The sequence below is a fragment of the Phaeoacremonium minimum genome (genome assembly GCF_000392275.1).
Source record: "Phaeoacremonium minimum UCRPA7 unplaced genomic scaffold PA7_03_scaffold_124, whole genome shotgun sequence".
Lineage (NCBI taxonomy): Eukaryota > Fungi > Ascomycota > Sordariomycetes > Togniniales > Togniniaceae > Phaeoacremonium > Phaeoacremonium minimum.
In genome coordinates, this window is record NW_006921031.1 from 136,737 (window position 1) to 149,111 (window position 12,375).

At 52.9% G+C, this 12,375-nt stretch overlaps 3 protein-coding genes across 3 annotated transcripts; 1 reads left to right on the top strand and 2 right to left on the bottom strand.

Moving 5' to 3' along the window:
* Positions 1-549: 549 nt before the first annotated feature.
* On the top strand, positions 550-3,581 carry UCRPA7_1662 (putative hydroxyethylthiazole kinase protein; the record flags this gene model as incomplete). Its single annotated transcript, XM_007914241.1, has 8 exons — positions 550-835; positions 886-1,021; positions 1,073-1,457; positions 1,512-1,723; positions 1,780-2,288; positions 2,714-2,726; positions 2,946-2,999; positions 3,056-3,581. 8 exons carry the CDS (start codon positions 550-552, stop codon positions 3,579-3,581), a joined length of 2,121 nt encoding a protein of 706 aa, XP_007912432.1.
* Positions 3,582-7,665: 4,084 nt separating this feature from the next.
* Positions 7,666-8,642, bottom strand: UCRPA7_1663 (putative gdsl lipase acylhydrolase family protein; the record flags this gene model as incomplete). Its single annotated transcript, XM_007914242.1, has 3 exons — positions 7,666-8,229; positions 8,319-8,443; positions 8,504-8,642. 3 exons carry the CDS (start codon positions 8,640-8,642, stop codon positions 7,666-7,668), a joined length of 828 nt encoding a protein of 275 aa, XP_007912433.1.
* Positions 8,643-11,186: 2,544 nt separating this feature from the next.
* On the bottom strand, positions 11,187-11,924 carry UCRPA7_1664 (putative alkbh6 protein; the record flags this gene model as incomplete). Its single annotated transcript, XM_007914243.1, has 1 exon — positions 11,187-11,924. The coding sequence occupies one exon, from the start codon at positions 11,922-11,924 to the stop codon at positions 11,187-11,189; it is 738 nt and encodes a 245-aa protein (XP_007912434.1).
* Positions 11,925-12,375: the final 451 nt, after the last annotated feature.

Here is a 12,375-nt window from a genome sequence, read left to right on the forward strand (position 1 = left end):
ATTACCCTGGCGGAGGTGTACAGGACATTCTTAAACTTGTAGTAATATATATGTATCTTGAATTACTTATACATTCCAATAAGAACGGATAGCTGCTCAACCTTTGTATAAATAACTACCATTGCGTTGGCATGTAATAAAGATTGATGGCCATCAACATCTGAAGTCTTTTGAAGATGTTACATGTGAGTTTTACAATGAAGAGAAAACTTACATTTTGTGTTTATGATGCGGGCTTTAAAAGTCGTTCGTGAGAAATTGCGACTTCTGTAACTACTGTGACGTCATTCTTGAGCATCGATTTATCTTCTCCTATTTTCGTATATACTATCGCGAATGAAGACCAGGAACAGGTGATAGTCGAATTGCATATTATTACATCCTAATTAGACACAAGATCGCGGAGTTGTGGAAGTCAAGGAGACTCAAGCCTTACACAAACTCTCGGCGCATGACTAATCATCAGGAAACTTCGCCAAAAGCCTCACTAAATCCTGTCTCTACGAACTAATTTGTGAGCACAATAGCTACGGTGCGACCGGTGTAAAGATGAAGAAAACGGACGTGAACTACTCCCTATATCTGGTGACGGACTCAACTCCGGCCATTTTGGGGGATAAGGACATCTGCGATGTTGTCGGAGAGGCGTTGCAGGGTGGCGTTGGGATCGTTCAGTACAGAGACAAGACCAGCGACACCGGCGTGCTGATAGCAACGGCTCGGAAGCTACACAAAATCACAGAAGCGTTCAACGTACCTTTGTTGATCAATGATAGAGTCGATGTCGCTCTCGCAGTGGGCTGCGAGGGTGTGCATCTCGGCCAGGATGACATGAGTGAGTCTAATGTACGCTTCCCCCTTGACACGATGCTCACCTTCATATAGATATTGCCGAAGCGAGGAGACTGCTGGGGCCAGACGCAATCATTGGCGCCACAGCGAGCACAGTGGAGGAGGCAGTAAGGGCATGCAAAGAAAGTGCCGATTACCTTGGGATTGGGACTGTCTTCTCAACTCAGACGTGAGAGACCAACTACAATTCGCAATTCATAAGACTGACTTTCCGCTGCAGGAAGAAGGATACAAAGCATGTCATTGGCACAGCAGGACTACAGCACATCCTGGAGTCGTTGTACGATAGGGGCTTTGGAGAGATCCCAACTGTGTGCATTGGCGGGATTAATGCCTCCACAATCCAGCGGGTCATGTTCCAATCTGCATCTCCAAAGAAGCACCTGGACGGCGTGGCCATTGTGAGTGCTATCATGGCCGCCCCTGATCCGGAGAGTGAGTCAAGAAAGCTGCTCGGCTTGATCAGGAGCCCGCCGCCGTTCAGGCTACAGGTCCGACAAAGCCAGCAAAAGCCCACGGAGGTTGGGGACATCATCGAGGTTGTGCCGAAGATCGTTAAGGCCGTCCATGACAACACTCCGCTCTCTCACAACATGACGAACCTCGTAAGTATATTGTACATGCTGTCTGATCGGGGCCGCGGCGCTGATACAGGATAGGTGGTTCAAAACTTTGCAGCAAATGTTGCCTTAGCTGTTGGCGGTTCTCCGATTATGGCCAACTACGGCGAGGAGGCAGCAGACCTTGCCAGTCTTGGTGGTGCCTTGGTCATCAATATGGGCACCGTTACCCCTGATGGACTTGAGAATTACGTGAAAGCTTTGAAAGCATACAACTCGGCCGGCCAACCTGTTGTCTACGATCCTGTTGGGTAAGTGCTGAAACAGATATATTTATTCGATCGACGGTCACTAATAAGAATTGCAGAGCTGGCGCAACTGCAGTACGAAGAGCAGCTGTCAAGACAATCCTGGCTGCCGGCTATCTGGATGTCATCAAAGGAAATGAAGGAGAAATCAAGACAGTCTGGGGCGAAGGCGAGATCGAACAACAGCGCGGCGTGGACAGCAGTAGTACCCTGAGCCACACCCAGAAAGCCGAATTGGTCAAGAAGCTGGCAGCAAGAGAGAAGAATGTGGTGGTCATGACCGGAGTGACAGACTTTGTGAGCGACGGAGAGAGGACATTTATCGTCGAAAACGGGCACGAGTATCTCGGTAAGATCACCGGCACCGGATGTGTGCTGGGAACGACGATCTCCACCATGATCACCGTGCATCCTCAGGACAAGCTGGCTGCTGCGATTGCCGGTCTATTGCTGTTTGAGATCGCGGCGGAGCGGGCAGCTGCTCTTGAGGATGTTCGAGGACCGGGGACATTCATGGCCAATTTCATTGATGCCCTTTATCAGGTCCGCATGCTGAACGCTGAAGGCAGTACAGTTTGGTTGGAAAACCCCAAGGTATCTAAGGTGCTGTAGATATGAAGAAAAGTTGCCGAATCTTGAACGCTTGGAACCTGAGTCGCTACCGTCTCTTTAGGATACCTCTATAGACCTTTGTTGAGTAATTCCTGTGGTAGATGTGGCTGGAGGCAGGCGAATCCCTCCCCCCTATACATTCCGATAAGCCCCGGGTTATAGGGGATTAGCTCGGCATCTGGAGGCACTGTGCAGCGCCAAGGGGCGATCCTACCCCGCAAAGTTCATCCGCTGCCCCGCGTATTGCAGGGCTGCTTCTGGGGCTCTTTCATGAGATATATGTCAAGTGAAAGGTATCCTATCATACTGGCTATAGAGATTCAATTCCTTTGTCACACCCATGAGACTGTCAACCTGGACGACTTCTACAACCGCAATTAGACACTTATCTCAAGTGCGCAAGGCGAGGCTTCTCAATCCGAGTATAAAATACCATCAGGCTTTCTCAACCATGTCTGAAGCCCCGAAACGTCGTATGCGTAAGTACACTTCACTTCACTGGAGCTGTTCGATGGGTAATGTGACTGATACTGGATTTGATAGAACGGCCGGCGATTTTGTTGGTCACCACGATCCCATTTCAGAGGCTTGCCTTCAACTAACTGTATGACAGCGTCTGCGATATACAGGAGAAGTTCCGCAACGCCATCCATGAGTTTGACAAAGTGTCTGTTCATATCCTCCCAACACTAAGTCCACAACCTGACCGACATCACCTCCCAGCGTCCTCACGACCCAAAAGGTTCTCAAGGCCGCCCAGGCCCTGCAGATCCCCATATTCGTGACGACACAGAACCGCGCGCGCCTGGGCGAGACGGTAGCCGAGCTGGCGCCGTACCTGACCGAGCCCCTGACCAAGGCGCACGCCGACAAGACGGCTTTCAGCATGTGGATTCCCGCGGTGTCGCAGCATTTTTCTGCGCCTTCGCCCTCGGGCCCCAGCCAGATTGTCATTGTCGGTATCGAGTCCCACATCTGCGTCACGCAGACGGCCCTCGATGCCCTGGCCGCCGGCCACAAGGTCTATGTGCTCGCCGACGGCGTCAGCAGCTGCAACCGCGAGGAGGTGCCCATCGCGCTCGCGCGGCTGCGGGCCGAGGGCGCCGTCGTCACCACCAGCGAGAGCTGGCTGTACGAGTGCATGGGCGACGCTGGCATCCCGGAGTTCAAGAGCATCGTGGGCATTGTCAAGGAGACGGGCAAGGACACCAAGACCGCACTGGGGGCTCTGATTCCGTCTAGAATATGAGATCAGAGTAAAGATTGGGTGTCCTGTCTACCATATCGGGTATTTCCTAGGAAGCACGAGGTGGAAGAGATTTACAATAGGGCAAAGAAGAGCTTATCACCGGCTATTTGTATCCACATAATCAAAACCTGAAGTTTAGAATATAACTTTTTTTCAATAATTATTTGTTGTTTTCTTATCAAGTGCCACTCTACCTGCACTACGATGACCTTCAATCGGTGAATTAGGTGCAACATGGGACTCTTTCTCTTTTCTGGGGAATACACTGTTCGTACTCATAACATCTGAAGTCGATAATCTGGAAACCACTATTCGGCTGCAGCCTGGGCAGGTGTTTTCGGCTTGCCTCCCGGGTTCATCCAGGAGAATGCCGAAGCTCCACCAACGGGATTTGCAGTTCGAGGAGCTGGACCCAGATTACTCTTAGCCTGGACCTGTGCCTTGCTCTCAGCACCAGAAGTTGTTCCGCTACTGCCGGTTCCGACGCTGCTTGTAGCCGCGCGCTTTGAGGTATCCCATCGGACCGAAGAACTAGTGCTACTTCCAGCCTGATCAGAACTGGCAATGCTTGCTTGGCTTTTACGCCTGAGTTCGCCGCTGGAACGTGGTAGTCCTGGGGGCTCATTCGAAGCACCCGTTCTCGCAGAATTGGAGTTACTGGACTTTTGAGGTTTCAACACCTTCATATTGCGACCTCGCCCGGCCGGTTGGTAGCCACTGAGCCCGATCTCGCGAGCACCATTTTCGCTGCCATTCCCAGGAGTGCCCTGACGCCATGAGCCCCAAATCCCTGTTGTCGAACGCTTCTCGTCTGTGGCGGTCGAATTCTCCCTCCCTCCAGCCTCAGAGGAGGCCCGTCCTGTGGGAGCTCTGTCACTTTCGCCGCCAGCATCAGATCGAACACTTGGTGTGGACTGTTTACCTGAAACACCCGGTTGGAGAGTTGTTGGCGAAAGCGCATCGTCTAGATCAACGTTCTGAGCCTCAGCACGGGAAGCAGCTGCTTTGGAACGCTCCTCGAGGATTGCACCTGGGCTCTTCGGCTCCCCTGAAACAAATTCAGGAGCTGACGCATTTAATTTGGGTCTCTCGGGGGCTGTATTAGTGGTGGTGATATGCTTGAATAGAGAGTCATCCTCGGGGCGAACGAAAGGAATTGAAAGCTTATCGCGATCTTGTCCGTTGCCGTATAATGTCATCAGATTCTGCGAAAGGAGTAAATCGGCGTTGTTGGCTCGCAGAATATCGCTACCAATGAAGATGTGAATATTCTTCTTGCCATCACTGTAATCGGACTGATCCAGGCCCACCACCTCGAAGTCACCGGTGATGTATGGGACTTGGCGCGAGGGGCTAGATGAGCGTGAGTGGGAGTTCATCACGGTGGCCTCCGCAAAGAAAATGGGGATGCTGATGCGAAAGATGCCATCTAAGTCTCTGTGAACTTCATCAAGAAGGTCCAGTTCCTTGACCAATGAATAGTCTAGAGTGGATTTCTGCGAACCGCTACACACAACAGCGTAGAGAAGAGTATCATGTGCATACTGCTGGGTGAGCCAACATCTAACGATGGATGGGACGGAGCCAAGAAACAAGAATCCAGGTTGGGGTCCGGGCATATCCAGCGGAGAGTCGTCTTCATCGCCACCGAGCAGAAAATTGTTCTCCAAGCCGAGACTGCTAGCTCTACCGGAGGCAACAGAGTGTGTAGAGTGCACAGAGTGACCGGCAGAGCTGTGCCTGCCGTCAGATTTGTGAGACAGGGAGCGCTCCATCATTGCATGCCCACCCAGCCCGCTTCCGGGCCGAACGGGAAACTCCCCGGAATGACGCGTGCTCTGGCCCCAATTTGAACCTTGCAAGGCACTCTCGTCGAATCGAACGCTGTTGGCCCTGGACGCGGCCCCTCGACGAATGGGCTCATCATCGGCTTCGAGGTGCAAGGACCCAAGAAGATTCTGGCCCTGTTCATCGAAATCCTCGAAATCCTCATTTGGGGGCAATTGGACAGGGCCTTCGGACGATTTGTTAGATGGGATTGGGCAGGAATGGGAGGATGGGTGCTTACCATGCTGTGGTGTTCCGCCCAAAACACTGGGAAAAGGAGAATTCCAGACAGATTTGATGGCAGCGTCGTCAGCCTGTCGCCTCTCTAGTCGAAGTAATCTCTCCGCATGGTTTGCCTGGACGAATTGAACTTGCTTGACCTCCATCTGGACATTGTGCAGCTCTTGATGAAAGGCGTTAAAGCGAGAATCCATGCCTTGGCAAGTTCGGTGAACGGTCAGACCGGTAAGTTGTCTTGCAGTGAGAAGAACAATGGGTCGAGTTTATCTGAAAAGAGCACCCGAGCAGGTTTGAACCGGAGGATGGAAAGTCGGCTGCGAGATCGACCCGATCAGGGAAGGCGATGCTTCAGATGAACTCCCCTAACAAGCCGCACTTTGCGCTCTTCAGCTTCGCCAGCACACGTTATATGATCTCGCCTGACCGCGATCTTTCCAGTCAGATACAGATTCCACCACCCCCCACATCGCACGCAAAGACCACTCGGTCTTCTCGCGATGTGTCCGCCTACACTCGGTGTGATCTCGGATGGTTATTCAATGCAGTGGCTTTGTAGAGGCTGACAGGCGGTGGGGAGGTAGCAGCTCTAGATTGTTGAACACGGAGACGCTGGAAAAGCTCGACTAGTATCGTACAGGTAGTGCAATCGGAGGATCTCTCAGCCGGAAGTGATGTGCCGATACTGAGGTTCTATTTCGCCGCCACAGTCTAGAGACAACACTCTGGACGGGATCTTCTTCCAAGATGTAATGGCAGTCAAGTCGTGATATATTTTGGCCAACTAAGGTATGAGAGAGCTCCTCTGAGCCCCTGCAATCAATACCCTAAAGAAAGGGAATTTGGGGAATACGCCACAGCGGTGACGCGTCGGTGAGAGATGATGTGCAGACGTCGCTGGGTGGAAGGCAGATGGTGATGGCAGGGTGCCTGGAATGGCGGGTTTTGGCGGGTTGAACAGATGGCAGGTATCGATATCGATTCTACGAGGTGTGTCTAAGCGGAAAGCGCGATGCCGAGGGCTCGAAGGTGGAAGGATCGTTGTTGGAGGCAGGGAGGAAGGTGCCTTGGGTGCAGCTTAGACTCGAGTCTGGTATTGAGGCGTCTTTAAAGGGTGGACGTCACGTCTCTCGACAAGAATGTAATTAACGTTAACAGGCAGGCAGCCAGACAAATTTGGCTTGTGAACCTCCCTACTGCATAGTAGGTAGCGTGTACTGTACCTTCGAGGGCGGCGGGCAGGCAGGGTGGGCTTAGGCGTGGGCGATGGGCGATGGGTGGGTGGGTGAACGAATTGGTGGGAGGCACACCTGCAGTGAGGGTCGGGTGCAGGTGGCATCTGTTATCGATTGGACCCCGGCAAGTCATTCTTCCCACTGTGGCTGCTACATAAAGCTACCTACCCACCTTGCCGGAGACCCTTATTAAGGACACTTGCTGATAATACAGCCAGCTGTACCTGGACTTCTATTGACACGAAATATGAGGATGACATCCGAGAAGCCACTCCAGGGAGCGTGGGAGAGCCAAAGCCTAAATTGTTATTCCCAGCATATCTGCGGATTTGGCAGAGCATAAACCAGGCAGACATTATGCAGCCATCTTGATCGTCCCCGTTTATCTGTCGATCTGTTATTCTGGTCACGGTAAGTATAATGTCTTATTCCACCTAGGCAGGGTTCCTCTTATGCATCCCGATCCACCCTGATGTAAGTCAGTTTCGGTGCTGTGCCGACTTGCCGTTGTTATATGCTTCTGCTCCAATTTCAGCTTTGAATATTGTCTGAGCAGAGGATACCTTGCAGAAAAGCACATTTAAGCTTGAATTAAAGCTTGACCTTTTCGTGTTCTTCTTATTCTTACGCTATAGCATGAATTTAGATCTATCGGAGACAAAACAGCATCCTCTGGCAAGGCCCCAACCACGTCTCGTAACGCTCTCTGGGTACGCCCTGAAGTAGTCTATCTATCTACCTTCCCGTCTACTTTCCGCGAGACCTCTCAGCCTCGCAGTCTACGTTCATTTCTTTGCATTGTTCTCAAACCACTCGGCGTTTCTCCAGTCTGGGTAGACGTAGCCTTCGGTGTCCAGGTTCGGGAACTCGGGCCTGACGTGCGGCACTATGGCCTTGAACAGGACCTGGTACGCCTCGCCGCTCAGGTGAAGGCCGTCCGGCAGGAGCTTCTCCAGGTAGCCGCGCTGCCCGCACTCCGGGGTCCCTAGCTTCGGCAGGCTGGCGTCCCAGCCGGGCGTCTTGGAGATGGCGTACTCCATGATCAGGCTGTACAGGTCGATCAGGATGGTGCCCTCCACCTCCTTCGCGACCTGCCGAGCCGCCTCCGAGTATGATGCACTGATCGCATGCTGCCGTGTGGCATGCGGCCATCCCCACTCCAGGTCGGCCTGCGTGATCTTGATCTCGTCCAGGGGCGGAGGCGTGACCAGGAGGATCTTGGGCTTGTGGGCTGTGATGTTGGGGTGCGTGATAATCGTCTTCAGGTTCGCCTTGTACTCATCCAGCGGTACGTGCTGGCTCAACTCCGGCATCACCAGGGCAGCATCGTTTGCACCGAGCAGCACAACCTGTGTGCGTGGTGAGTGAGTCTCTCCGCACGGCCCTCATACAGGACGGCGCGACGCGCCTAGAATGCAAGGCGCGGAACGTGACTTACAAGAATTTCGAGCTTCGGTCCACTGGGCGTGGGCGCCGGGAAGACGTTCTCGATTATCTTTAGTGACTGAGATGTGTTATATCCGGAAAAGCCACGATTCACCACGTCGATACGGCGCATGCAGTCTGAGAAGGGACTCGTTAGCACGTGCCCGCACGCAGCGTAAACCGCTTCTTGACACTCACGATTCTGGAGAGCTCCCTGGAAGGAGAAGCCGTCCTGAATGTCACTGCAGCCCTGGAAGAGCGAATCGCCGAACAGAACAAGCTGAGGGTAAGGGGCCTGTGGCGGGGTATCACTGTGTTGGTCTTTCTGCACGCCCATGCGCTTGCGAAGTCGCTTAGGAATGACTTACCGCCATGATCGCGTCGAGGGCGTCTAATCTGAAAAGGGATAGCTGAAAGGCCTGGGGTTCTACTATATACTCCTTGACTTGAGTCCGACGACACTCCTGAGTTGTCACGGCCTAGGAGTGACTTTGGTATATGTCTCAGTTGGGGAAGTCGTTAGCTTGGAAACCTTGGTACGTCCGTACTGCTATTTTGCAAGCTCTTGACAGCGCGGGGTGTTCTTACTTAAGTACTGGTCCCCCCACAAGCAATGCTTCACCCTTCATAGGAGACGAGGAGGTGGGCTGGCGGGGGCTGGCCTGGGTCTGCCTGTAGCCGCACCTATGTCCTTACCTCGTTGGACCGTATGATTAGCTGCGACTTCTAGGTCCACGGGTAGCTTTGAATGCGAATCAATTGCGCCTGGCGGCTCCATGGGCAGCAGTGGTAGCACCGAGGACCCTTGGATTTAGCTCGAATAAAATATCCTACGGGCGGACGCCGCTGTGTCGGGTCTCCACGGACACGTGCATGTGCTTTGGATCACTCTTGTCTTGGGATTTATATGGACAATACGGGAAGGCAACTAATGCTAGACGAGACGTGGTGAGACTTTGTTCTCCCAGAACCGTGAGTTCCCAGAGGATATCCAGCTCTGCCCTCTGTCGTGATGCAGAAACACAATGCGGGCGCCAGATTGGCGAATAGGCCGGCATAACCCGGCACAGATTGATGCGTGCTGCAACGGGAGAACCCTCCAGGCATGTTCCTCAACTCATGGACTGCATGGTCTAGACCTTTCTTCCATGCACCTGCAACCCTGTCCGAGTGCCGTGCTCGCTCGTCTGAGTCATCGCGAGAATTATGGCTAACTGGCAGTCCTTCGAGCAAACAGTGACAGAATCTCCAGGCTGATACAAGAAGCCGCATTCTCACAGGTCAACAAGTAGAGTGTGCCGGCCCAGACGGAGTGGTGGTGGGGCGTCTCACTCTCGGGGACTACCTCCATCTAGTGCTGGAAGCATAGGGTTGTCTAGCGCAGATGGAGGTGCCGACGGGAAAAAGGGTCTGTGAAGCATATGACAGCGATGGGGCTCTCTACGATAGACTACTCCGGTGAGAAGGGAAGACGGACGGAACCCCCGTTTATGTGGGACAGCGCTCACACTCAAGCGGGGAAGCCATAATAATGATCAAGGTGATTTCGTGATGATTGATTATTTCGTCACTATATCAAAAGGTAGCTGAGAGTTTGCCCACACGGAGCGGCTACAGTGGCTTCGGCTTTGGCATGCGCAGTATTTACACCACTTGGCGGGGCGGAGCACCCAAGGAAGCTCTTACCGGACAGCAAAAATGAAAGCCCGGGGAAATTGGCCTGAGCGGCGCCCCGTAATGCTAGATTGAACGAAGACTTGTGGATTGAGGCTTTCTGCGAACCGACAACCGAAATCACAAGCTCCGGCGGCTTAGCACAGGATGTTCGGGCCGTCGTGCGTTGGAAATCTAGTGGAACAGCTGCCACCAGTAGAGCCGGCACAACTATGTCAGCTTTGCTTCATCTTAGCCACCGGTGGTGTGCTGGCCGTTGCTGCAGTTCCACCCGGAGAGCGTCAGCTGCTGCTGAATTACGGAGCACGAGCTTCAACAACAGCCGACATCACCACCACCGTTGCCGCCGATGCTACCGACAGAGATGAGAGAGCCCACCGAGAGTCGAGTGCTCTCCTGAGAACCGTCTCGAATATCACTTCTTTTGGCCAGGTGCCCCATTCCTGGTTCATCTCGTTTTATCTGTCTTACCTGGCTTGCTCCCTTTTCTGGGCATTTCAATATTTCCAAGATGGATTTATCTTCCAATACCTGACAACACAGCAGCAAGCTGCACAGAAACCATCCATGAGCTTCAGTCAAGCACTGACAATATGGCTCTTGATGGCCTGCCAAGCAGCTAGGCGTCTCTATGAGTGCATAGTAACCATTAGGCCTTCCAAATCCAAGATGTGGTTTGTCCACTGGGTGCTAGGGCTATCTTTCTACCTTGGCATGAGTCTCGCTGTGTGGATAGAAGGATCCGGTAAGTGGTCACCAGGCGGTTTTTAGCTAGATCGCTGACATGCTCGACAGAATCCCTCTTGGAAAGTCACTTGATCCAAGAGAAGCTCCAGGTACCACCTCGAAAGACGATCTTGGCCCTTCCGTTGTTCATCTTCGCGTGGACAATGCAGCACCGATGCCACAAATATCTCGCAGGCTTGAAGAAGTATTCTCTCCCTGAAAAGGGAATGTTTCGGTGGTTCGTATGCCCGCATTACACGTGCGAATGCCTGCTCTATTTGTCTTTGGTAATTGGGGCCGCTCCGAGGGGTCAGCTGTACAACCGAACAGTGCTGTGCGCGCTGATATTTGTGGCGGTCAACCTCGGCGTGACGGCATACGGGACCAAAAAGTGGTATATCGAGAAGTTCGGTGTCGGAAAGGTTGCGGATAAGTGGACCATGATACCTTTCGTGTATTGAATCAGCCTGAGGAGACACGTTCAGCGCTTCAAGAATTTGCCTAGCTTGTTGCCCAGCTTTGACACCTTCAACACATCACGGTATGTCAGACTCGTCCTTGTTTGCCGGACATTCCGACCATTTGAGTAGTCCTCGGGGGATCGTAAAAGAGCCCAATTTGCAACAGTCTTCTCGGAGAGATCCAGGTCTTCGTCGATATCGGCGATTCCGTGTAGGTAATCATTGTAGAGCTCCTGGGTCGTGATTAGAAGGCTTCGAGGTTCCTGGAGAATCCTGTACGCTGGCTTTGGGTCCAAGGCACCGTCCTCGTTGCTTTTGTAGATGTTGAGGCATAGGCTGGCCCCAAGACTCACGGTGCAGACGACCGGGTGGTAGGCACTTCCATCCTTATGGGGCATAATTCCAATTCCAGGAGGGTATTCATTGATAAGGACATGGTTCGGCCGCGCGTGGGGACTTGATGAGAACATATTGATGGTGGGCTTGTCCGTAGAGAGCGGCACTGAAAGCAGGCGGGACACCACTGGCTCATCGAGCCATTGTGGGAGTGGTGACTCTAGCAGCGTATTCTGGACCAGAGCTGATGGCCAAGTCTGGAGTCGTCGGTGTGTGAGCTGTGTCCATCGCGGCTTCGGTGCTGTGATTATCTTCTCCTGTATCATTCGCTCTTCCTCTTCGCTGATGAAGTCGGATATGTAATATGCGTCGGGCGGCAGGGAAGTGATGCGCACTTGCTCTAGCGATGAAGGCAGTGCCATCTCGGCGAAGGAGGGTATATTCATGAGAACCGGGCGGATGGAAATGGTTTGAAAATCTACATTCGGCACTCCAAATCTTGCAAGAAATGTTGGCCTGGGTTGAAGACGGTGAGATAATTCCGTAACTAATGTGGGAGCGTTGCTGTTAGCGGAGAAGGAGGTTGCGCTAGGCACAGGCGAGTAAAGCAGGCAGGCAGGCAGGCAGGGAGGCAGGCTCGCAGGCAACAAACATGGGAAGGCCGGAGGTGGTTGGTTGAGAGTTGTCCGTCGACTTGAACGGCATGAGAGGCAACAAAGCGCACCTACTGCATACTGCGTACGTAGCCTTAGAGCCTTACAGCACAGTAGACAGGGTCAAGGTGATGATGGTCGGGAGTACAGCTAGGCAGCCTGGAAGTCCCGCTTATTTTGAGACGCCGTTCGTGTTGTTTTGCATGCCGCGAGGCAAAAA